The following is a 27505-nucleotide window of genomic DNA, read 5'->3' as shown; positions in this document are numbered from 1 at the left end:
CAAAAGCTAGTTTCTGTCTTGTTGCTTGTCTTGGTTCTATTTTTATGCAGGATCAGGAATTTCCAGAACCAGAAACCATGGAGCTGAAAGGCATCTGTGCTGACATCAGAAGCAGCTCCTGTCCTCTCTATGGGAAGTATTTGCACTCAGTTTTTCCAAGGATACATTTAATAAATGTAGAATTATATTTGGAATTATAACATTAGTTGGGAAAGGCAAGGTATCCTTGTACAAACTCAAGCATACCTTTGCATTCTGCAACTAGTACTATCAATACAAATATGATCTGAATGACAAACTCAGATGACTGACATACAATATGGATCGATATTGAGACTTTAACCACACTGATAGCAAGGCTTTACATGTTTATTTCTGTTTCTTCTTACCTCCTCATCTTCCCAGTCTATGAGGTCCCAATCATAAGTCAATACAGCTCTCCGTCTTTTCCAAAACTCTAGAAAGACTGTTGCTGTGGAAAACAACTGTACTTTAACTACAGGGGGGAAAAAAGGGCCATGCAGATCTTAAGAAAATCAGCAATGTAACATATCATTAGCCACTATCTGACAGTTTTCCTCATAGAATCTGAAACTCTAAGTAGCTTTATGATAACCCCTGTTAAATTTAAAACACTATTTAGCAATGTTTTCTGAAAATCATATTTTTGTTGTCTGCAGTAGCTGTACAGAGATAGGTACATGTCAACATGAGACACTGCCATCCCTTTAAATTCATCATTTTGCTTTTCATTTTATTCAAAACATAGAATCTTCTCTGGAAGAAACAAGGAAACACATACACAGTGATATCTATTAATAAAGAGCCAAGAACAATCTCATTTTATTCAGTTCAAATACGACAATCTCACTTCTTTCCAAGCTATATAGTTTTATACTGCAGCAGTTTTGCTACTAGAATAATTCTTTAGACAATTATTTCTAAACTAGGTGTGAGACCATAATCAGATTGTCCATGTACTTAGGGGTTTTAAATAACTCCAAATTTCCAGAACATTGTAGTCTGCCACTGAGGATAAGACACCTTGTTTAGGGTGTGATTCCTGACAAAACATAGAATTGTCCAATTGTTCCTTGGAAAAATCATGATTTCAAACAGGAAGTATGAAAATTTGCTTCTTCTAGAAAGCCAATTGCTCAGAAGAAGTATTTCTAACTCAAAATAAACAGGATGGTCACATATTCCTACCTTTATCTATATTTCTGTACTATGTTTAATACCTTTTTGGGTTTCTATACATAATTGATACATAATTATTTATCATAATTAGTTATATATATTATATACCTATATCTACATAATTATACATTACTTATTTATATAATATACGTTCTTCACATTGCTCTTAACAGTGTTATATACAAAGAAGCTAAGCTGGGGATAATACACAACTCAATAAAAAAACCCCAAACTAACAAATTAATAAAACCAGCCCTTGCTCTCTGCCCCTTGCCCAAAACAATCAAACACAAAAATCTCAAAAAAAACAAAAAAAAAACCCAAAAAAAACCACAAAAAAAACAAAACACAAACACTCTATAAAACCACTCATAAGAAAAAGCCTAACAAAAATAGGAGAGACTTGAAGACAAAATAGTTACAAAATAGTTACAAAATAGTTACTAAAATCTCCTTCATTCCGGTGGTGAAGTACCCATATAGATGAACATCCAAATAATTAATGATGCTGAAGAATGACTTACTATAGAATTTACTGTGCTGTCATATGAGAGCTCATGTGTGGGAGTTAAAAACTGGATGATCCAAATCTGTTTCACATATAGAAAAAATACCCCTCACCAACACCTCACTGAACAACATATGCTGAACAGCAGACCTACTACAATCATGTGACTTCAAGGTGAGGTTTTCTTATTCTTCTCCATCTAACATTTGAAAAATTATTGCCTAATACAGAATTTCGGGTTTTGTATTGCAAAACAAGTTTGCACACAAATTCAGCCTCATTCATAACCTCTGGACTGATTTAATTTTCAATTTGCTCCTGGCAGCATTCATATGACACTCACTCCTCAAGGCCACAAAATATTATCCATCAGCTTTGCAGGTTAATTGTAAAAATTATAATTCTTTACAAGAGAGCATAAATCTTTAGCATGCCCTTAGAATTGCTGTCTGCCCAGAAAACATTGCCTTGAGAATATCATCCGCATATGTTGCATTACTTCACTCCATAGCAAAGTGGTTTTGAATTATTCCCTTCTGAGTATGAGGTCTGTTTATAGAACCATGGAATTTTCTTATGAAAATAATCTTTTGTTCCAGAATCATGAAATGGTTAAGATTGGAAGGGAGTGCATCACCAGGTCTAACCTCCCTACTTAAGAAGGGTCATTCAAGAGCATATGACACAGGATTGCATCCAGGTAGTTCTTGAATACCTCCAGTGAGGGAGACTCCACAACCTCTCTGAGCAACCTCTTCCAGTGCAAGCAGGAGAGAAGTCCTTCTTCACATTCAGGTGAAAATTACTGTGCATTAGTTTCTGCTCATTGCATCTTATCCTGTTGTTTAGCACTGAGCAGATACTGGCTCCATCCTCTTAACAAACTCCCTTCAGATACTCAGATATATTGATGAGATCCCCTCTCAGTCATCTCTCCTAAAGAATGAACAGGCCCAGTTCCCTCAGCCTTTCCTGTTAAGAAAGATTCTCCAGTCCCTTAATCAACTTCATAGCCCACCACTTCTCTAGTCTTCTCTAACCAGTCGTGCTTGAACAAGCCTGGGCACCTGGGACAGAGATTCCTGAGGGCTGGTCACATCAGGGAAGACCAATGCAAAGAAGCTCAGCAGCTCTGCCTTTTCTGTGTCTTCAGCTACAAGGGCCTCCCTCCATTTAGTAATGGGCCACATGATCCTTTGTTTTCCTTTTGTTATGGATAAGCCTTTGAGTAAGCCTTCCTTGTTGTCCTTTACATCCCTGCACAGATTTTATACCAGATGGGCCTTGGCCTTCATTGTTCCATTTCTACTTACTCTGATCACCTCTCTAGATGCATTCCAATGCATTCCAAGATGCTTCAATCTCCTGTGTATTTCCTGCTTATGCTTAACAGGAATTCTTTATTCATTCACACAGGTCTTTTGACAGCTTTGCCTGATTCCTTTCTCATTGGGATTCATAATTTTTGAGCCTGGAGAATGTAGTCTTTGAATATCAACCAGCTCTCTTAGACCTCTCTTCCCTGCAGGGCCTATTCTCATGGGATTTTTCCAAGAGATCCCTAAAGCGGCTAATGTTAGCTTGCCTGAATATCATGCTTGTAATTTTACTTGCTGCCTTGCTTCCTCTTTATCCAGTACTAAACTTCACAATCACATGATCCCTGCAGCCAAGGCTGCTCCCAAGCTTCACATTTCCCACACGACTTCCCTGTTTGTTGGTATGAGATCAAGCAACATGCCACTCCTTGGGGAATCCTCTAACTACCTGCTTTCCAGGAACGTCCTGGACTGTTTGTGCTTCGCTGTGTTGCTTCTTCAGCATATGTCAAGGCAGTAAAGTGCCTCACAAGAACCAGTGCTCTGACTGTGAGGCTGCTTCAGGCTGTCTGCAGAAGACCTCATCCACTTTTTCCTGATCAGCTGACCTGTAGTAAACACCCACAACAGTGTCACCCTTACAAGTAACCCCGTTTATCCTGACCCATAAGTTCTTGACTTACTCCTCATCTACCCCAAGTCAGAGCTGAATACATTCCAAGTCTTGTCTCACACAGAACAACTCTGACACCATGTCCTTTCCTGGTCTGTCTATCCTAAACAGTTTGTAGCCCTTCATGACAACATTCCAGTCACATGAGCTATCCTACAACATCTCCATCAGCACACTGAGATCAATATTGCAACTGATATTGACCAAGATGAGATCAATTTTGTTGATCATCAATATTATTTTAGGCAATTCTTATGTCATTAACACTTAGGGACATAAGGTTTCCAGCATCAACACGTGGTAAAAAAGATTTCTATTATATAACACTAACTTCTTTTACCAACTTATTTGGATCTTCACTGAGTGACTTGGTTTGGTTAAATAAAATCATAAACAAAAGTGAATTTCTTGCGGGTTCTGTATAAAAGAAACTTTGAACTCAACACCATGCAACCCTCCTGTGTAATGACTATTATTTTTCTGCTTGTAAGACTGCAGTGGAACAGAAGCAATACTGAGGCTGGAGAAATAAAATAAACCACTAAAAGAAATAGTTCAATTACAAAAAACCATCAGTCTCCAGTGCAACTAACTTCACAGAGATTTGTTCTGCATATGACTACCAGAAGTCCTTCTACCATGTGTCATGCTGCACCAGCAATTGCCAGTGTCAAAGAGAATGCAATGACAAGAGCAGAAATGATCAGTGAGGCAACAAGCATATCCCCGAGGCCCTCTGATGGCACCACCTTCTCTTCAAATGTATCAACAAAATGGAATAAAGAACTCAGTCACAAACATCCACAGGAGCCCAATGTCTTTAGCAACATTTAGAATAACAGGTGACTTTTCTGAAATGACCAAGTGTGCTGCAGCTACATCTCCTTCCACAGTGACACCAAATCATTCCACAGTCATCTATACTACCCTTGGGGCTTTAGTGCTCCCAGTGGTAACTCTTCAATCAAACGCACCACGCTGCTCCCCATCAGTGTCATTCTGACATCACCCATGGTGAAGCAGGACAGTCCTACCCCAAGTTTCAAACCCATTCAGCAGACAACAAAGCTAAAGCGTTAATTCCAGCAACCCTTCTATTGCACCACCAAAAGATGCCAATGCAGGTAAGGATCTAACTAAAATCCAAGTGGTTTAATAAAATTATAATGCTGAAATAAAACCTTTTGCTAAATTGAACTGGAGGCTTTATGAGACATGTGAACTTACAAGTGAGCTAATACAAACTAAAACTAAAGCTCACCCACACATGTATTTTTCAAATTATTTACTCTTAAATTAATTATTTAACACTTCCCAGATCGGGAGAATCTAGTGACAGGTATTGCCCATTTTCACTAGAATAAACCTTAAAAGCAGATATGTAGAAATTGGACTTAAAATATACAGCACATCAACTTATTAAAGTTCAGAAATTTTTGTAACCAAAGATGACTTCTTATAAACACTTCCAAAGGAATTACTCATTGTGCATTTAATTACCAAATTAAGTATGCATGGGAAAACAATGGAACATAAAACTGTCATTGCACTTTTCTATCCTGCTATTCTGAAACAGGTCTTCAGGAAAAGAAAGTATTAGAAGGCACAGTAATTTTTTGCATTAATTAGCTTTCAAGCTTTTAACACAGGACTGCAAGTACAGTTTGTACTAAGAACTGAAGTACCATCAGACTTTCATGTTTCCCATCATAGTTAACACACAGCTAATAATTACAAGGCACCTAATTTTTACATAACATCAGCTGAGAAGGAAGGAGAGTTAGAGAGCAAGTTCACTTCCAAGAAAAACTGAATATCTTGAAGAAAGGTTTCATGCAACTGGAGGAAAAATCGTGAAGAAATGCATTTATTCTGGTAATTGAACAGATGCATGCTCAATCACCATTACTGAATTTTTAGCTTTACACACACAAAAACTGAAATTCAGAGGCTGCAATTTTAACTGCTGGCTTAAATGCTTACAAATAATTGCATTCAAAGAATGATTACTGTTTATTTAGTCAAATAAAAAATAGTGGCTGATTCATTAATTAAACCTTGTTATTTGATTAAAAACTCATTTAGCTGACTTTTTAGTTTTCCTAAACGCCAGTTATTCCCTGAAACCTCAAAGATGGAGATGTCTGTTTTCATTTACATAGGCAGAACATTTCTGCAGTAAGGCTGGTTTACTCATAGCTTGCAAAGTGTTTCAGATCCTTGCTGAAAAGTCTCACTCAGTGTTTTTATAGATTTATTATTCCCATTCAACTGTTTCATCTTTGTTTCTTTTTCTCCCAGACAAAAACAACAAAGAAGTAGTAACAGCTGGCATTTTTGTAGGAGCCATTTTGAGATGTGTATTAATTGGCCTGGTTGGATATTTTATAGGTGCTACAAAGAGGCCCAAGTCATTTTCCCACAGATGACTCTATGATGACAGAAGGAGTGATCCAGGTAAAGAACAGTACAAGTGTTTTGCATTATAACATTTCTAATTCCTGCACAGGGCTGCTTAAATAATCTTGTCTTACTGAATTATTAGGATATCATTGACTCCAGCCAAATTAGCTTTCAACTGACATTAATTTATTATTTCTAAATTTTAGCTTAACCAATATGCCTCTTAACTCTGTATCTCCTCCTTGCAAGTTATTTTTTTAACCTCTGAAATACCAGGAAATTCATATCTAGTATCACTGAACCTGTTCAAAGGATTGTGGGCAAGTTTAAAACTATAGCTCAAAAGCTCTCCCAAACCTTGCTTAACTGAAAAAAAGGTAGACTCTTTAGTCATCCTAAGTCAATTACAAAATTAGGGATGAAGCTACATCTGTTTTTAGAAGTAAAAATATTGTTAAGATGTTTAAAAAGATGACTGCTTTTGTCTTCTCTATGAGTATATAAGAACTTGTATTGAAGTGCAATCACAGTCCAAGCATCTACATCATGTTCCTGGACCTTATTTATAAATGTTTAAACAAATACTGAGAGGCCAAACACACCTTTTTTCTCATAGAAAATAAAATCTAAATAAATTCCAGCAATATGCCCTTTCCAGCTTAAAGGCAAGAGCTGAAAGCTGACATAACTTCAGATTAGGAATCCGCTTTGAAAGTTGACCACCCATGTGGTCACCCAACTGAATGGGTATTGCTAGAAGGACACGAGTTATCTTCAGAAAATCATTAATCAGGGCCCTGATATTTGCTCTCCCATATGTCAGAAAGCAGTTAACTGGACTTACATGTGAGGGGCTGCTGAATTAAACTATGAGGTATCCAGTAGACTGAGATTAAATCTTTCAAGTAATATATAAAAAAATTATGTTATTCCTTCAGTTCTTCACTAAGACAGCTCTCTTGAACCATATAAGAGTCAGAGGTGCCTCACAGAAGATAAGACAGAGGAAGACAATGCAGGGTGCCCATCTGATAGCATTCCAATGGCTGACATAACACCATCCCATCTTTCATTGCAATGCTTGCTTCAGATTATATTCTTGCCTGTTATCTACACTCTTTTCATTTTTTCCAAAACAACTTGGCCATTGTTACCTTACAGCCATTACTGTACAAACAATGTCATGAAAAGGAAAAATCACAAGATACACCAATATACAACAGACAGGGCCCAGTAACAGAGCATAACTTCTTCTACTTTGTAATGAAATTATCAACTTCTGCTTTTCCTGGAAGGATATTACATTTGGTTTTTGGAAATAATATAGAAAAATAGCACCCAGGTAAGATTCTGCTTTGTGTAACTTTGGTCAACAATGTAACAAATAAAAATTTGACTAGGATTACAATGATATTTTAGTATCAATACAAAAGAAATCCTCAACTTCACTACTATGAAGTGAAACTATCCTAATATAATTTCTATCTGATAAACTACTCAGGTCATTGTTTTCCAAAATTTACATTTGGACCTTCTTCAGTGAATATGCCAATATAGATTAGGTTTACGTGGATTATTTAATTTGGATTATCTGAAGTTTGCTGGGGAGAATGGAATTACTGAGTAAAATGAGCTACATCTAACCTTTGACTACATGACAGTGATTTAGTATCACTACCAATGGGAAAAAAGATAACAAGCTTCTATTCCTCTGTCAGACTGATCTGTTGTTTGAATTGCAGGCTAGATCTGCAGAAATTATGTTAAATGTGTCAGTATAGATTAGATAGAAGAAATACTTAACAAGAGAGGAAAGGAATTATCTCTGATACATATATAGGTATCCTAAAAAGCATGGTCCAGTTCTGTCCAGCTAAAGAATAAAATTATGGCAGTATAATGCAAATAACTGCATAACTTATCTGTTTACAGTTACCAAGTTTATCTAAATAGAATGAGAGAATAAGTAAAAGAAACAATTGAAAAGGCATAGAATAAACAAAATAAAGTGCAGAGAACAAACTACCCATGTGGGATACATCCTTGTTATTATGCTCTGCTAAGACGCTTTAATTAGTGTGGAGACCGTGGATCACGCTGATGGAATTATCTCACTGTCTGTGAATGTTACTATGAGATTTTATTAAATATGTGAGTAAATTACATGCACATACACCCCAGAGAGAAACTATGTCAGTCGTACTGAATATGGGCAAAACAGGTATTTATTTAAAATATTAAAGATTTCAGTCCATATATGCAATCTTGCCCTTTTTTTGAGTTCAGTAATAAAAACAGCGTATGTCCCATCAATACCAGAACCTCATTTCTAGCATAGTATCCAGCATATTTGGTAGCAGACTGAAAATATGAGACAGATTCACCTATATTACATGAGAATATCACTCTGATGCTTGAAATATAGAAAAACGAGAAAAATATAATGCTCAGCTTTCACCTTCCCTAGACTATATAATGCCATCTTTCCTGTGGTAAAGCAGTGTCATACAAGCCAATTCCTCCTTACACTTGAATCTTGGCCTCAGATGAAAATGGAAAGAGCTCTCTTGAAGGAGACTTTAGAGATGAAGAGATGCTAAGAAGCTACCTGTGCTGTCTGCACTGGTAACTATATAATTAAATGCATTGTATTTTAGGGATTTTGAAAGTAATAATACTTGGAAGACAGTAATAGCAAGATTAATGGTAAATGAAGAAATATCAATGAGGAAAGTAATCAAACTGTGCTCTTTAGTTATATCATGTTGATTTTTGACAATCCAATCATAATTTTTGCATGTATGGGGATGTGCTTCTGTTGTCCATGCAACTATATGATGTTTTGCGGTTGTTTGTATATTTTTACTTGCTTTTACCATGCCAGCCTCCAAAATTTGTGACATTTGTTCTTACTTCACTTTAAGTAATTAATACTTATTCATACATGTTACATAAATAAAGCTGTTGTGTACTATTTCATTCAAAACTGTGAAACTCTGTCTTGAATGCAGACAGTTCTGTGTATGTGAACTAGTGTCATTTTCTCAGTGTTTACACAGACAAACACGTTCATTGGTAGAATCAATTATCTTTGGTTCTGTTCTTCCTCCCTATTTCCCAGCAGCAAAATCCTATTAGCTGCAGTGAAAGCTAATTCTACTGAGGATTTAATTCTGGGCCCATTAAATCTGTCTTTTATGGCACTATTACACTGACCTCTACAAGAGGCAGGACTGGTTTTGGTAACTCCTGTTCAACAGTGTCCCCTGTGGACATCCCCCTGTGCTTGTCTTTGAGCTGCACAACACTATGTATGCAATGGCAAACACAACGAGAGATTCAGACTAAGAATTTCAATGGAAATACCTTAAATCCAGTAAGTACTTAACCTCAAACCTTTCCTATACTTTCCTGTAATTAGCTCCCATAAAACCATCCTCATTTATTCTGTAAGAATCCTCTACAAGATGTGATTTTGATATTGGCTCAAGATCAGTAACACAACCTACATGTTTTCCTCTAAAAGGACTTTAGCCTAAATAATAAAAAATTCAGGCTTAAAGACATTTAGGGCCCTAAAGAAAATCGTAACATTAGCTGATACATATGTACATTTACATAAAAGGTGTTACCCATTACTAAAACAGAAATCTAGATTAATGAAAATGAAAAAAATTGTTTGTGTGGCAAAATCATAATCCTTTAACTTTTATCAAGAGCTGTAATCTCCTTTGTCAAGTAATCATATAAAAGGGTCAGGTGAACTAAAAATAAAAACAAAAACCAAGTAAAAATACTTACCCCAAATTGCCATGAAAATTGCAAAGAAGACAGTCCCTCCATTATCAAACAAATGTGTAACCTGAATAAAAAATACATCAGGAAAAAATAATACTGCCACCTCATCTTTTGCCCCAGATAATCCCACAATACATAACTGGTGTCAGAAAACAAAAGTTAAGCATTCTCCTAAGTACTCCTACCAGCATGTCTCTTCTACCAAGGTTTGTCAATGTCACACTCTGACTTCCAGTATAATTTGAAATCTGCTGTTCCAGAATATCACTTCATGCATCACTAGTCATTTTGTTTCACATACAATGAGCTGTTTTGTCCATGTCTAGGCAGGTTAAAATTTAATCCAGAATTCCTGTCATATGGTAGGTCAAACTTAATCTTGACCATTTCTATTTTAAGGCTTTTATGGGCTAAAAAACCTCTTCTTTTCTCCCTCAACATACTTACTATCTCTTGATTCTATTTTGTTCTTCTAACTAGGTATTTTGCAATTTCTGGTGTGATTATTTAAGTTTGAAGGATAGCTTCTTGAAGCAAAATATTTAATTGTATAAAGTCTTTGCATTAGTTTGACAGAGCAAAGCAGAAGCAAAAGTGCAAATACAAAGTAAGCAAAGGAAACAGAATAATAAGATAGTTAGAGAGGAAAGTAGGAAAAACCTTACAGAAAGTTTTATTATGGAGTCCTCACAGAGGAATTAATAAGTTGATGAAAATAATAAGAATTTATTAATAAGGAAATGCTCACAGAAAGCAATTTTAGAAAAACCCCAGATCATTTCAGAGCATTCCCCTGTTAGAAAGATTTATTACAAAGGCTGAAAACAACATCTGTAGAGAAACAACATATTTTTCAGGCAACTTGGTTGAAACAAGGGCAGCCATTCATTATACAATCACAATTATCTTGATAGCAATAATACAATAATTACCTTGGCATATATGCAGCTTTCATTGAGTTTTTGTAGTGTGCAATTGCGTTCACACATAGGACACATAATGGTTTCATTTGCCTCGCAGATCTCTTTGCTTTAGTATGAGATAGGAAAGTAAAGGTTATAAAAACACTTCCAGCATTCACAAGATTTTCTGAGGTTATGCCATTTATAGCCTCTGTTTGTCCACAGTGCATGCACCACAAAACTGGGCAAATAAATGAAAAGTGAATATTTGGCTTGGAAAGCCTAATCCCAAATCAGGAACCTGAACACTAGGGGCCATACAGCTAACAGAATATTTCTGGACATCATGTTACACTTCTCACACTAGCAAATTCTCTCCCAAATATCACAAACAGAAAACCAAAAAATTGTCCACTATCCTTCAAATGCACTTACAGACTATTTTCCTAAATTATTATAAGATACCAAATGTTCAGAGAATAGAAAACACCAGTGTATCTACATTGATTTCAATCAAATAGTATCATTTGTATGTAATTTTGCAAAGAAGAGAGACACTATAACAAGAGGCAAAAGTCAGTAGGAGAGGGGGATATTTGCTCCCTTTTGGTGATACCCTTCCTTCTTTTCAATTTCCAGCTTGCCTGTGGCAGCCAGAGATAAACTACAGAGAATCTTCTTTTACACAGTGGGAAGAGACTCATGGCCTTGTGCTGAGGTGGGCCCCAGATAAAAAGAGCCAACTGTTAGCAGACCCTGAGCATAGAGCAGAGGCAGGTACTTGGACAAGTCAAAAACAAGACAAACTAACTCTTAGATGTGACATCATTCTGCATTACACTCAAATTACTGCTGCACAAAACCTATGGCTGGCACAATAAGCAATGTTTGGTTCTACGGCAGTACATACTCCTGTATTTGCTTATTACTTCTCTACTAAAATTCTACTGGGCATCTGGAAAAAAAAAAAGAAAATTAAGAGTTTCCTGCCTGCAGCCACTACAAGTGGGCTCATGGCAAATTCCTGCGCCTGAGAAAAGTATCCTTCTGCAAAACTGATTCGATAATTTGTTTGTACTCACAAGAGAGATAAAAAAATAAGGGTTTTTGATGGAATTTATCATACTTAAATCAACACTTCCTAACAGCTGTGGATTCCTCATAACAGGTGTAATAAACCTGTTCCACATGAAACAGTGTTCAGTAGATAATACTGAATCTCAGGCAACACGCCAGTTCTGACATTGCCATAATGCCCTAACATTGTGTTTCAGTTTCTAATTTCCACTGGGTTTCCTGTGTTTAGATTTTTTTAAAGTCACATACCCAATTCTGTTTCTTCCAAATCGCCACTGATCACTGCATTTGTGTATGGTGGTAGCTATAGTGCTCAGAATCAAATGACAGATTTTAAAACTCTCACAGATGCTTATCTAGAATTTTCTTTAAAAGAATGCAGAAACACCAGATAGATAATCTCTCAATCCCAGAGTACAGGAAGAATAAGAACATGTGTGCAGTCCATCTACCTGTTTATGGGTGACTCCTGTCTGCTCTAGGAACAAAGTTTCTGTCTAATCCTTACTAACACCATCTAGGACTAGTAAAAAAATATGGCAAGGAGTAGTATCGGTTATCAGTGGCCTTTAGAATTGCCTAAGTACACCTAAGTAAGGTGATACAGAAAACATCTACATATGTTTTATCAGGCCAGGCATAATTAGCTTGAGTTTCACATTTCACAGCTGTTCTTACATGGCTGTAGCAATGCACTGGACAGCACTGTGTCACAACCGACCAGAGGGATTGCACAGATTCCCACAGCTAAAGGCAGGTAGCACCTTCTTCACAGAATTAACACATCCAGATTACAGATGTGGGGCTGCCACATAGCCCATGGTTAGGACTTCTGCAATAACCCGTTCTCTGGCAGTATTTTGAAATGAACACTGGCTAATGATAGCTATAATAAATATAGGAATATTCACCTTCCGTTTTAGGCATATAGGGCTAACTTTCAGTCTCGTTTCTGACATAAAGGCCAGAAGCCTCGGGCATGCTGGAACTGTGTAGCTCAGCACAACACTGAGGTGCCTCAGGATGAGACCCAATACAACCAGCCCCACAGGGACAAACTCCAATGTGCTTTGTCTGTGCTGCAGCTACTAAGCAGCAGACAAGGGAAAAAAAACTGAGGACAGAAACCCTCAAAAGCTAACCTACCTCTGTGCTCATTTACAAGACCCTGCAACCTTCAGCAAGGAAGAAAACTGCATTTTTCTGTTAAAAAGGAATCATACCTGCAAATCTTCCTGCAAGAAGCACATGACACACAGGAGGTGATTGTCCTGTCCTATTCTGTGCTGGTGCAGCCTGACCTCGAATATGGTGTGCAGTTTTGGGAGCCACAATATAAGAAAGATATAAAGCTCTTAGAGAGTCTCCAAAAGAGGGCCACAAAGATGGTGAACGGCCTAGAGGGGAAGCCATATGAGGAGCAGCTGAAATCACTTGGCTTGTTCGGCCTGGCAAACAGGAAACTGAGGGGGGAATCTCACAGCAATACAACAGCTTCCTCTCCTTTTCTGGTGACCAGTGACATGACCAGAGGGAACGCATGAAGCTGTGTCAGAGGAGGTTTCGGTTTTTCAATCACAGGGCAGCTGGGAACTGGATCAGATTCCCCAGGAAAGTGGTCACAGTACCAAGATTGACAAGAGTTCACAAATAATTTGGACAATGATCTCAGGCACATGGTGGGATTCTTGGGGCTGTCCTGTGTGGGCTCAGGAGTTGAACTTCAATGATCCTTGTGAATCCCTTCAAACCCAGGATATTCTATGATATAAAAGCACATAATAGCTTTACCATTTGAAATAATGAAATTATTAGAAATGTTGTTCTTTCTCTCAGGGAGTTGCCAATGACACACTTCTCTTCCACAAGGAAGAAATACTAAGCTATATCTTGATAATAGTAGATTATGGCCCCTTGTTCCCCCTTTGCTGGAACTGTGCCATTGTACATGTGACAAATACAAGATTGACAGTTCAACAGTTGTGGCCCCTGTGCTCTAAGAACAGTCTGATCCCCAACTTCAGATCCACTGCATTTTGAAATACATTCATGATGAAAAACAATCCTAATACAGTATCTTAAAGATAGCATCATTTCCTGGCTGTTAAGTTTATTGCATTTAACTGTATTTAATGTGGTTTGAATTCTTAGAGTTTCTCAGGAGTTTTCTGTACTAATCAAGCTTAAAAGTATTCATTAACAGCACTGTAGAATATAACTCACTGTGAAATAAAAGTTAAAGAAAACTCCTTAGATAAAACTTGAATATAGTCTTGCTGAAAGCCAGAGAAACAACATTTTCTATAAAATCTGACTCCAAGTGTACATACAGCCTAAGCACCCAAACTGCTTGGAGCAACAGCTGCAATTGTAAGACCAGATACTGATACTGTCTGATAACAGCTAACAGAATACTTTGCAGTACAGTGGATCCGCAGAGAGTTCCCAGCAGTACCGTCAGCACTTGAGCATGCTCATCACATCTAAATTGACATAAACCCTGCTCAGAGCAAAATCACAAAAGTGGGAAACTTGAAAACTTGGTTGCAATATCCCTGAAGCTGAGTCTCCTGGCTGCAAGTTACATTGGCACAGATAAGAATTTTGTTAGAGTCCAAGTTTGCCACTATTAATGAAGAAGGAAAAAAAGTCATAGGCAGAAGCTGAAGTTTAGTAACTTTACTACACTCTGGAAGTTACAGCAAGATGAAGGTAATGAGGGAATATGGCTGTTTTTTCACCCATTAGCCTTAATTAGATCAGCCACTACTGCAGTATCTGCAATAGTGAAGACATGAGCACTGGTCCTTACAGACGGGTCTGTTTCTTCTTAGTGGGAATCACTGCAATGGAGTGATAAGAATGGCCACTGCCAGCAGCACACATCTGGTTTGATGCAAAACAAATGTACAAAGTGCAAATACTTGACTCAAAGACCCAATATTCTATTTTGGTAATTCTTACATTATTACCATACCTCCAAAACATTTAAAAGTACAGCAATCTAAGTTGTGCCAGACTGTTCTTAACTAACAATAGGGTATTACATATTATTAAATAGAATTTTACCTTACTTGGCTGGAATCCATTGTAAATAATCCATAGAGGAAAACAAAGAGCCCAACCAGAGCAGCAGGAATAAGCATTCCAGTATACCATCCCAGCCAGGCAAAATACAGTCCAATTTTTTCACCAAAGTATCGCCTACATGAAAAGGAAACACATATATTGCTTAAAACTAAATTTTATGGTGACCTCTATCTCTCTTTACTGCCACAGTAGTAGAATAATTCTAACAAGGAACTATCACTACAAGTTTATGGCAAAATTGTCAATTTACCAAACAGGTTTTTTTTCAGGCTAACATAGTATTTTAGTGACGCTAATTGCAGATTTATGAGAACATGGATATAATTGTAGTGCCTCTGTACTTTTCATTTCTCTGCAATGATTATGCATATGGACTGGTAGCAACCTTATTAAATATAGGATAGATAGATGATAGATAGATAGATAGATGATAGATAGATAGATAGACAGATAGATAGACAGACAGACAGATAGATGGATGTACACAGACACAAAAAAATCTGGAAAGGGATAACGTAAGTTAGTATGACCTAAGTATTCAATTTAAAAACCATTTATGATAATCATACATAGATAATATGCCATATTTCCAACTAATATTAGTGAAAACAATGCTCTGAATCCACAAGCTGAAGACTGAACTTTAATTCTTCAAAACTTGGGTATCAATTGCTAGAACAGATGAAATAGCAGTGATCGGAAAGTCAATCAAGGACGATACAGCATAAAATTGTCCCATGGCACACATACAATGCACCAATAATCGGTTATGATTCAGATCAGTAATAAAAACTTGCAGCAAGAGAATGAATTACTGGTATTCAGTGTCAGAGGAGGAAATTGTGAAACCCAAACATCACCATTATTTAACTTAAATGATATGTATTTCTCTATTTTACATTCGGTAACCTATGACACTATGTCTAAGACATATAAATAAGAGTTATTTAAACCCACATGGAAAGGTTAAAATCAGGTTATATTTTAAGTCCTCTGCATCTGCTAACTCTGACTGTCCATGTGGATAAGAGTCTGCTTCCAAAGATGCCCTCCACAAGGGACAAGTGTCTCTGATCAGCAGGCCACATTATGGGTTTGTATTTTAAGTTTCACATTGAAAATTCCTGAGCAGTTGGAACTACATGTTCTTCAAGCAGACTCATTTGAAATTAACCTACAAAAGACCACCCAAAATAAGCAACTTGGAGAACTCCAGCCTTATCCAATAATAGGGAATATCTAAATGCTATAAGGAAAGCATGAGGAATTTATGAATACAGTTAGCACACTGTTGCCAGTCTTTTTGTACCAGAGGAAATCTTCAAAGTACTAATACCTGATTAAATCAAGAGGCTGGTATTTATACCACATTCCCCATCGTGCCCAGCGCTCATACAAGAGATGTCTGTGATTCTGTGCTCCATGTGTTTTGATGGGATGCCTGCTTTTGTGGCTTCCCTGAGAAAAAACACAAAGAAATGTAAGTACATTACCAGGCACTATGGAAAATGAAGACTTTTTTACATATTTTTGATTATAATTTTAATAGAAATGTTCTTTATATTTAATAAATAGGTCTCTTATTCTGGGCACATCTGGAACATGTCATCAGGAGCTAACGTAAGCCTGACATAAGAGGCAGGGTTACATAAACTTCTGAAATGGCCAGTTTCTCTAATAATTAATGACTGAAACATTAATACAAGACTTTAAATAAGTAGTCAGCTCTGTTTTTATTTCACTAATAGATGACTACTTGTATGCTTTTGCCTATTTAAATTCTTCAAGACATGCTTGTGGTATATTTTTATTTCTTCTATAAAATTTTAGAAATTTCTAGTATGTCAGCTATCTTCTCCTAGACATTTTCTAACACTTTCTTTCACTATTGTTGAACATGTAGAAAAATATATTCTTTCTGTGGTACATACTTTCTAAGATGAAGGAAACAGAAATGGCATTATTCTGAAGCTACATAGGACTCTGGAGGCATTAAAAGCAAAACAGAATCAGTCCGATCCAAAAGGAATCCTTTGAGGCCAAGTCTGACATTTACAGACCACCTAAGAGACTAAAATAATAGCCTCATGCTTGGCAGTCAAAAGGTATCACACACATTTGCTAGAATAATCTTGAGCAGAATTTCTTGCATTTGTAATTTTGCTCCAGTTCTGAAATGGGATATATCCTTTAGTTGTACTTTTCCCCAAAAAAACTTCCATCACTCAAGTATGGTAAAGAAAATATTTCATCAATTGACAGCAAGTGAGCCGAGTAATTTCTTGTGAAGAGAGAAGAGCTCTCTAGCACCTACCTCAGTTAGTGATCAGACAGATTTCTTGACCCTGGCAGATGCAGGTAACTAAGCCATTTAGATTTTTATCGGGCATTTGAAATCTTGAGCACTCCTCACAGTTCAAAGAACACCATCAGTTTGTTGCAATCTGCTGATTCTCTGACTTAAGAATGAGTTAAAACCAAAGCTAAATATTGCAAAAAGTCCAAGTTTACTCCTTTCTCCTGACAGTCAGCAAAGCAGCAAACCAAAGATGTCAGCATTGAGTGTGACCTTTGCTGCATCTAAGAACACGTAGGAAGAGAACATCAACTTATTCTCACAGCAGGCTGTAAAAAATGATTGCAAAGCATTACCTAGTATTACATGTTTTAATTTTTTTCCCAATTCTTTCTGCACTGTTATCCAAAAAAGAGTTCAAGTCTCAGCATTACCACTGGGATTGAATTTTCACTCTTATTTGTCCATGTGGGGAAAAAAAAAAATTCTACCACTAGTCCTTAGCATCAGTCAAGGAGCAATTAAAGTAAGAGTAGCTTAAAATTATTATTTCACTGATTTTAACTGAGATGCGGAAACAGTAGCTTATGCCATAACAAAGCAACATATAAAATGGATATGACAGCATGGCTTTGATGCCAGAGAAAGCTTCACAAGCTTCTGTGGTAGTACAGCCAGCTTTTCCCTGAAGTCAATAATGCACAGCTGAAGTATTAACAATGATGTTACATTATTTATCTAAAATACGCCTTCTCTGCATTCCTAGTAATTAATTATTAAAACTAAAGTACTTAATAATTTAAAAATTACTCTCAGCCATTTGTAAAGCCTCTGAAATACAAAACCAAGTCACAATATTCAGCTGAAACAGTGTCATGGTTTGACACGGAAAAAGAGTTCAGAGCTGCAATTACCATGTTCCTGAGAGCATTTCAAAGACTGAAGATGTGTGGCTTGCTTCTTCTTTTCAACAGTAGAATATTTTCTGAAAACCCTCTTAAGTCAAACACAGGCTTTTAGTTCATTTTTTGGGTTTACAGTCTTTAGTAGACTTTTAAACTACTGGGAAAAGTATTGTCAAGTAGAAATTATCCAGAACTATTCTGAAAATACTAAACAGGACATAGTTAAGCAGTCTCACCAACTGTGATCAAGTGGCCAAGCTATTAGAAAAAGAAATGCTTTTGTAAATGACAAGCAAAAATAATTTAATACAACTAACTGGAACAATTTGGAATAACTGATACTCTCCTTAAGAGTGCAACAGGCAATGTCCAGTTCATAAAAATCAGAAAATAATTATAATATCCTAGTCCAACCAGAGAACATTCCAGGATGTTATTATAATATCCAAATACAGAAAATTTTAAAAGCCAATATTAAAGTTAAATAAATAAAAGAAGCATCAACAAATTACAATATGAAATTAAAAGTTTGCAAGACAGAATTAAGCTAAGATCCCAAACCACTAAGAGAAGATTTAATCCAAATATGAAACTAAAAATCAAATTAACCAGGTTACCTCATGTGGTGGAAATGCTGCTTCATATGTTCCATTATTTAGTAACCTATTAATACCTAAAAAAACCCAAAAAATCATTAGGTCTGATATAAATTTTTCATATACATTTTTCAAGTCACGTGAATTTTCAAGTTATAGTTGGAGAATGGAACTTAGTGTTAAATGATAAGAATGCTGCTAAAGATGACAATCAATAACCCCACCAACTACTCTAGCAGGTACTGCTGATTCTTTAAGATTTTTGGCTCTGTCAAACTAGAGAGCAACTTGCCAAGCCAACAAAGCCCAAAAACTTTCTCTCAGGATTGAGTGCTTGCACCAGATTGATTCTGAGAAAATAGTTACATTCACACTGTATTCCTCAGAGCATATAATTCAGATTTTATGGGTGTCATCTGAGTGGTATGGATGGACAATCCCTGAGGCAGTGAAACACCTGCAGGGTTAAAAGCTATTAGGTAGCGATTTAATACCAGCTAAAACCTGGTATTTTTAAATATAAGCCAACTGACAATTTCCTATCAGAGCAGTGCTCTGTGCCAGACTGACTACTGTATTTTGGATCAGTTCCTAGATTTTTCCTAAAACCAGATTATAAAAATTGGACAAATAAACAACCATTGATAGGTACAACAAAAATATTCAATAGCCTTTAAGAGCAAATCTGTAGCCAAAGGTTTCTTCAAGAAACAGGTAGGTATGGTGGAATACAGATTTGTCTCTTCAAATATTCATATTATACTAAACTAATCTTATAATGGAATTTGCCATCAACAGCTGCGAAGGTGTTGGATATGAACACTTAATTCTTCCTGGTTTTCTTACTACTGCTTTTGTTCAGAAATTCAAGCAACGATTTTCTGTAACTGGAATCATCCAAGCCTCTGCATATTTAATCTTTAATTTAACTCCCACAGAAAAACCAGAAAATCATGCACACATCCCCTGGTCATTGAAAATGAAAATGGGTAGTTAAGACTTTCTAAAAACTAACATTGTGTTATGAGTGTTGATATAAACTGAATTTAGTCCTAGATCAACACAGACACCTCAAATAAATTAAGTGTAGCACACATTGATTCTACTGTTCTGAAAGTGATGGACAGAAGCTGAAATACTAGGATCAGTCCTTGAAAACACTGTCAGCTTTCTGAGGTATATGTAACCCTTACTGTAGCTCTCAATAATTTAAAGTTATGATAATCTCTCCATTTTATTTTAATGAATGAGTAATTAAGTGAAAAATATTGCAAATTTTCATGGAGACATTTAGGTAGAAAATGATGGGACATTGTTTCAACTCTGTTACTGAGTCAATGAAAACCTTTCAAGAACAGCAAAAAACTGAGTTCATTCAAATTATATTTTTTCCTGGCAATTGAAGATAAAAATTTTATAGCTTTGGGTTAGGTAAAAAATACAGCATTCTCACCCATTTTGGATTTTCCATCTTCATACTTAGTTCTCTGTAGCATATGATGCACAATTCTACTTCTTGTGGAATTGCTGAAGAAGCTTTCTTTGTTGTTTATTGTAAAGCTATTAAAAGAATTAATATCTTAATATTCAAAACAAAAAATGTTGAAACATAGCTGTCCAAGTGTTTTCTTTTTACAACGATTTATTGGGTGTTTACATTCCTTAGACATAAGGTTATACACCATTACAGCAGGTCCAAAAAAGTTATCCTTATCACATATTAAACCAAAAATATCCTACTACCTAGTTAATTTCTGTTCTGGATATAATTAATTCAATAAAGACCTTCAGTAACAGTGGTGGCCTTAAATTTAAACTACTTATGAGTTGACAGTTGTTGTGCAGTGGAACCACCAAAATTACTATTAAAAAATATATATCCATACACTGGAGACTTGGGAAGCAGCTCCACAACCATTTCCCTTAGAGGATCCCAGGATGGAGCTAAGTAAAGCAACTGTGGCCAGATGGCTCCATTCTGGACATGAGAAATCTGATATGCAGGAGCTTCTTCCTGCTCATCTGTGCCAAAAGTGATGCTACTACAATTAATTACATCAGCTGAGCTGATTGAGAAAAAAACACCAAAACCAGGGGATTGATCCAGTGCAGTATGATAAGTTACTGGGGGAAAAAAAAAAAATTGAGACACTAATGCCATTACTCTGTTTTTCTGGGGTAAAGTCAGTTCACTACCATTTAGGTTCTTTACTGACTGGAAAAAATCCTGCTTATCCTAATTCATATTTCTAAATTAACTTTTCTCTCCTAAAACAGTTATCACAAAATAACTTTAAAAGTAAGAAACAGAATTTTTAAACCTAACTTTATAGGTACTGAAAAAAATGTATGTCACATTTTAAATATAGCATCGTCAACATGCTGATATGAACACATATAGTTTTGTTGTATATATATATTTGTATTTTCAGAGGCAATAGATCTTTTTAAATGCATATCTGATAAGAGAGGAAAAAAAATCATCACTGGTCTTAGCTTGCTTCTGGTGTTCCAAATTTCAACATGTTTTGCCTACCTAAATTAATAAGTGCAGAAAATTTTTAGAAGTATTTGCATTTTTTAATGTAAGGGAACAAAAAACTTCTAAACTAAAATGGCAACAGTCATCTTTCCGTCAAATTTCAGATTGTTACTGAGTGACCATCAAATAGCAAGTAAGAAAGAGCAGATTTTCACTTTAAGAGAATAAAATCAAATCTGATAATTGGTATTGCCAGGGACCATCTGTTAGCAGCTACCTCTCTGGCCATTGCTTAGAAGTGAGAAACAGAAAACCCTTGTGGTCTGTGGCACTGCCTTTCCACCACAGCACTCACTGGTGGATGCGAGCACGGCTGAAGGGGGCTGTGTAGCAATCTGTTTCCTCCAGATCAGGCAGGGCCTCCTTATCCAGCTTCATGGGATTTCTTGGCAACCAGCTTTTCAGCTCCCTAATATTCCTCTGCAAACTGAGACAAGAAGTCAGATTTACACGCTCTCAATTCCTTATCATTTCTATCACCAGCACTGCATATTTACTGACTTCATACTAGAAATTAAATTAAATGAAAGTAGGAACCTATCCACATTAAGTAAATAAAAGAAAATAAGGAGTCAAAAAGCAAAATGAACAATAATTATTTGCAATCCATCTTGAACACTTCACTTAAGTAAAACTCATCCTAAAATTAATGGGATTATGGCTCAAAATGGGACTGCGGCATTGAGTCTGGAGAAATTAATTTCCCAAGGTAGTTCATCTGGCAGAACTGTAGATGCTTATGTTTTAGCCAAGAATATATCTAGCTGCACTGAATAATGCAGGTGAAACTCCCCCCTGCTCTCTTGCCTGGCAATGTGGACACTAAAATTCATAAAATTTTTACGTATATTTGAGAGTATTAAGGATCAGATCATAGTTTTCTGATTGCAAAAAAGTTTTCCCCTGCAAAATTTTCTTAAAAATCCAAGAGCTGATATTGCCTTATGAAACAGTATACCTAAACATCAAATAAAATAAAGGATATGTTACACCAAAATGGTTATGCAGTATTTAGGCAAAAAAAACTCCCTAGATATTGTTTCCTCCAGATTCTTAAAAATAGATACCACAAAACACAAACAGAACATCAAAGATACATCTTCAATTAAATTCTATACTGGCAACATAAACGTTTTTTTTCTCTACTGGCACCTTGCCTAAATGATGTCTCAGGAACATCATGCATACGCAGGTAAATCTAGTCAAGTGCAGTTAATTTTCAAGCAAATGCTCACTTCAGCTTTGCCCTCCTTGCTCACCTATACCTTTTCATATTCAATTTCAATGCAAAATGGTTGTTTAAGGAGTAGATCTCAAATTAAATGTGCTATATCATGACAGAATAAGCACATCAGAGATTTTCAGAAAAAGTCTAAATTTGAGAAGAACATCGCCTATATAGTATTTTTTTCCAGTGGAATTTGGATTCTACTCAATGAATGTGTATCCATGATATACAGAGCATATATACTTTACATCCACAAGAAGTGTAAAGCTAAGCAACAAATTCTTTTCTCTGAGGTGAATACTTCATTGCCTGTGCTAAGCAGAAGCACAGCTACACATTTCATAATGTCCATAATAAAAATGTTATATTTCATAGCATTAAGAGTGTTTCATAATATGAATTAACATAGTCCCATGCAATAAAGTGATCCTTATGAAAATGTACTTATTCTCAACATCAGCAAAAATATTTCACACAGTATCAGAGAGAAATTTCAGCCAAATGTGGGAGAAGGATTTTACAGTTACATTTAAAGTTCTCAAAATTTTCTTCTTGGTATAGATTGCAAGATATTGGTGTACATTCTGTTGTAATTGATAGTGCACTTGAGGGACACCACCTGTGTTCAACACCAACACCACTTTGGCTTACAGTGGTAAGCCAAAGAACATAACATGTTCATTAAATTGAAACACAGGATACAATTCACAGGCACATGGATTCTTTAAGTGTCTCCTTAGCAATACCTTAGTGAGTTCTAGTGGAAGCTCTCTTAGTACAGTTTATGTAAGTGAAGTTTCCCCTTTACTCTCTTTTAACCATTTTTTCTGTTGCATACTTGCTCACTTTTTAGTCAAAATCCAGAATTCTTTTTTAATGAGGAAGATATGCAGATGCATTGGGAAGAAGAGAAAAACAATGCATCGAATTTCAGATTTTTTATTATGAAAGTACTTTAAAATTGGTTATGAGAAAAGTCTTGATCATATCTCCCATACAAAAATCTTTAAAAATGTAGATGAATATTATGTTAAAGAAGACAGCTCTTGTTTGAAATTCATGGCTTCTTCTTTTAACATGAAAAGCAGGATTGGAATAAATTAATGCTTGTGTCCCCATTACATTTGCAGTTTCTCTTCTGTGACAAAATGTAGTGCCTTTAGCACTAGATAGCATAGAATATTGCAACTGATAAATGTATAAAAATTATCCAAGAGAAAAATTTTTCTTACGTTTTTTTACTGTTGAAGAAACTGAATTTTCATGGAGCTTGCCTTTAAATACAAATTTTTGCCTAAATCATAGGACTAAGTATTAGCATTTTTACTCAGAGTGGCTTTCTAGGTTAAAAGCAGCAGTTTAAACAAATTCCTGACTTAATCTGTTCAATGTAGCCTATTTAGTGACAGTAAAAGCAGACAGAGCTGGTCTGGGGAAGTCACTAGTTCAGGCAATGAGATAAAAAATGTCCCAGTGGAATGGTACTGCAAAGTTATGGGATGCTGCTTCAAGTAAGCTTTTATTGAAACCACTCCAGCTGGTGCTACTGGAACACTATGCACCTTGGACCAAGGCATAGCACTCTGAAATGCTTGTGCATTGCATTCTTAGCTATACAATTTAATATTTTATGAAGATACTTTTAATTTCAGCTTTACTTGACTCCCATTCTCAGTTGTACCATACTGATTTATTTGGTTGGTGAATCTTTTTTTGCTGAACAAGTTCATCCAGAAATCCTTGCAGATTATGTTTACTCAACAGACTGCATTGTAAAGGAACACAGTATATAGATGATCTTAGCATTATCTACCTAACTCATGGAATGAGATACCAGAATTAAGCAGCTCCACCAGTTATATTAGGTAGCTTTGACAGCAATCATCACCCAGCAGTTTGCTTGGTGTTTGTGTCTCCCAAGACTGGCCAGAAGTGTCAGCTATAGGCCACCAAGTTACTTGGGCATGATGTGTTTCCATGTACTGTAACAGGAAACATGTTAGGGTTGACAGATTCAGCTTATAGACACAATCATCACTAAAAAAAGAAGAAAATTATCATACCTTTGTTTAATGGAATGATATCAACAATTTCACTTCAGTGTGCAGACTGAAGTCCCAAAGATTTTAAAAGTCCTTTTGCAAAGCAAACTTACTGCGGGTCAGGTGCTAAATAAAGTTATTCTTGCTTCTCTATCTTTAGAAGTATTAAGTGATTTTAACATTTCAGTGAGCAGGGTGAAGCTGCATTCTAAGATAACTATATTTTAATTTTCTTTTCCTTGATGCCATCCTTTACCAGCATGAAATCAGCAGGTCCAAATGTAGCAATTACAAGACAGTTTTACTAGGTTATTCAATCTTCAATCAGAGAGTTCAGATGTTTTTTGATACCTACCCTACTTACATGCATATTTCTTTCCTTTGAGAAGAGGAAGGCTTTCTAAATATTGGTCATAATGAGTATTATAGATTTATTTCTATAGAGTGATTCTATGGAAATAAATCAAGCTTCATAGAATTAAATACAGTGTTAAGGGCTTTTTAAAGGTGTATAAATAAATAGACACCACACAGATACCACATAAAAGAAACTAAGTATTACATTTTTTTTGTACTTTCATTAATGCACCTAATAATCTTTTTCAGACCTTTTAAAGAACATTTATAGATACATATATATCTATCATATAACCATGTCAATAAAGTTAGAGAAATGTACATGTCACACCAGGTCTAATATACTAGTGTTACTTTGTATTCTTAAATCATAGAAACTTTATAACCTTAATATTTTGATATACAAGAATTTTAATATAGTTCTTCACTGTAGCTCATATAAACTCAACTTAGAAATTTTAACAAGAGATTAAATAAATTACAGAGAAGCAGTTTGAAAAGTTGTAAGAAGGATGCAAGGTAATAATGACAGTTGTAGGACTTAAACTGCATGTGATTTGTATGTCAGCAATTTTAAAGTTAGCTTTGAATTTTAAATATAGCTTCTCTATTTCTTTTGTTCTTTTATGCACTGAATTATAAAAAGTGCCAGAAAATATATGCATAAAAATATTCATACTCAATTTTTCACGAAGTATATCACAGGTAAAAGCATTTATCTCTAATACAAAATCAACCTGGCATGGAAATTACTTATTACTTGATTCACAGGTACTGTGCAACTTAAGTTGCATCTTTCAGACATCTGTCCTTCTAAATAAGGAAAACAAAATTTATGTAACATCCAGGACCCACCAGATGGATTATAGTTGAAATGAGACAATTTCGAAGTACAGCTTGTTGATTCTGCCTTTTATTGCAAGCACATTACTTAGACTTTTCATAATGTATGCTAAAATGGAGCAAGCATGTGAACTGGGAAGAGGACAAAACACAGTTGTAAATCTATGTTATAAATTGGTTTATTTCAACATATTATATCAGCTTATATGTTTAAATTTTTCTCACTTCAACATTCTGTTGTCATTAGCTGATCATCCTGGAAACTGTTATCGTGAGAGTCTCCAAATTGTTCAGAGAAATGAGAGCTCTTTACCCTCTTAAGTAACAATAGGAGAACCTAAATCAAAAGGGATCTCATCTCAAGATCCATCTCAAGAAAACCTGTGACAGGGAACTCTTTCAGGAGATTTCCCTCATGTGGAATATTTTCATGTATCTTTTCTGCTAGGGATTAGGATTTACAAGATCTAATTATGTCTGACTAAAGTGATGGAGTGTAAATACAGCTCCCCATCACTTTAGTCAGACATAATTACAGTGTCCCCCCATTCTCACTCCCTAGCACTCCCAGGCTCCTTTCCCCTGACCCTATGGCCTCTTGTACCCTTCTTCTGGCTGACAAAAACACTAACAGCAGCAGCAGCTAGCTACAAGTGAGATTTGCAAGTTATTCTCTCAGCCAGCAAACAAAAATTCAAAGCAGCCTTCAGCATGTGGCATTAATTTGTTCCTGATCACAAGAACATGCAGGAGTATGTTAGCATATCTAAGGAAGTAGCTGACTGCCAGAATCTGAGATACACACCCAAAAGTATCCTTCATGCTAGAGAAGTATGCCTTGTTGTCAGCAGATATAAGGGCAGAGATAGATCCGGTATTAAATCCTTCCTGCGAAGATAAGGTCTATTTTTTGTTTGTTTCCCTGGTAAAAACATTTTTACATTTCTAAAATGAGAACTGGCAAAGCTTTAAAGTACTGCAACCTTGTTGCAGATGAATATTTTAGCACTTTGAGCTGACATATTTTGAGTTTTCACGAAAATAATCTAATTTTCCAAGTTTCCTGGATAAATTTACAACTGAGAATGGGTTTTCTTTAGCAGGGTGACTATCTGACAAAATTAGAAGCTACACATCACCCACCAACCTGCCCATGGTTTTGCTCCTCCAGTCAGTGTAATAACATTTTTTCCTGAAAGAACAGAAAAATCAGCTGAGATTAATCAAGGAGACAGTTGAAAAAGACATATATGTTACAAAAGAATGCTAGACATCTTAAAACATGCATTTTTATAGACAAAAACATGAAGAAAACACTTAAAAAAGGCAACTGAAATAGAATAGGCCTTCCAATAACATAGTTTCACATTTTTCAAGTTTGTTCTAAAAGTACATTTTAGATTTGTAGCTACTGACAATAATGATTACTGATCAATAAGTCACTTCACAGTTCTTTTTTCTTCACCCTTCACCAGTTATAGACACTTAGAGAAACAAAACCAGAAATTCCCAGTAAAGTCTTCTGAGTTATTTTGAAACCAAACGGAGATGTATTTGCTTCATGGTTATATTAATCCACATCTAGTTTCAGGCTTTCAGGCTTTTTTTCCTGGCTTCCTCCTATAATTTCACATGACATTTCAACCACACAAAAACTTTGATATTGCAGATTCCTCAGGAGTTAGTAAGATCTGCAACTGCACACCTGGGCAGTATTTGAGATTTA

The 27505-nt window shown here is 35.9% G+C and overlaps 2 protein-coding genes across 9 annotated transcripts in view; one reads left to right on the top strand and one right to left on the bottom strand.

Annotated features, from left to right (window-relative positions):
• The window catches only part of ANO3 (anoctamin 3), a 112530-nt gene that overhangs the window by 20296 nt on the left and 64729 nt on the right, over positions 1–27505 (bottom strand). For all 8 annotated transcript variants that reach the window (XM_077784400.1, XM_077784405.1, XM_077784399.1 and 5 more), the window contains 9 exons: positions 26927–26971; positions 21605–21736; positions 20221–20327; positions 18789–18844; positions 16307–16428; positions 14950–15084; positions 10834–10930; positions 9905–9965; positions 390–472 (listed from right to left, as the gene is read on the bottom strand). In XM_077784400.1, coding sequence (XP_077640526.1) covers positions 390–472; positions 9905–9965; positions 10834–10930; positions 14950–15084; positions 16307–16428; positions 18789–18844; positions 20221–20327; positions 21605–21736; positions 26927–26971 — 838 coding nt within the window. The remainder of the gene's footprint in view (positions 1–389; positions 473–9904; positions 9966–10833; positions 10931–14949; positions 15085–16306; positions 16429–18788; positions 18845–20220; positions 20328–21604; positions 21737–26926; positions 26972–27505) is intronic.
• MUC15 (mucin 15, cell surface associated) lies at positions 4148–6189 on the top strand. Its single transcript, XM_077783796.1, is given in 5 exon segments — positions 4148–4219; positions 4301–4467; positions 4469–4652; positions 5863–5878; positions 6002–6189. Coding segments are annotated over 5 exon segments (627 nt in total).

Source organism: Lonchura striata, chromosome 6 (genome assembly GCF_046129695.1).
Source record: "Lonchura striata isolate bLonStr1 chromosome 6, bLonStr1.mat, whole genome shotgun sequence".
NCBI lineage: Eukaryota > Metazoa > Chordata > Aves > Passeriformes > Estrildidae > Lonchura > Lonchura striata.
This window is presented reverse-complemented; position numbering and strand designations above follow the sequence as displayed.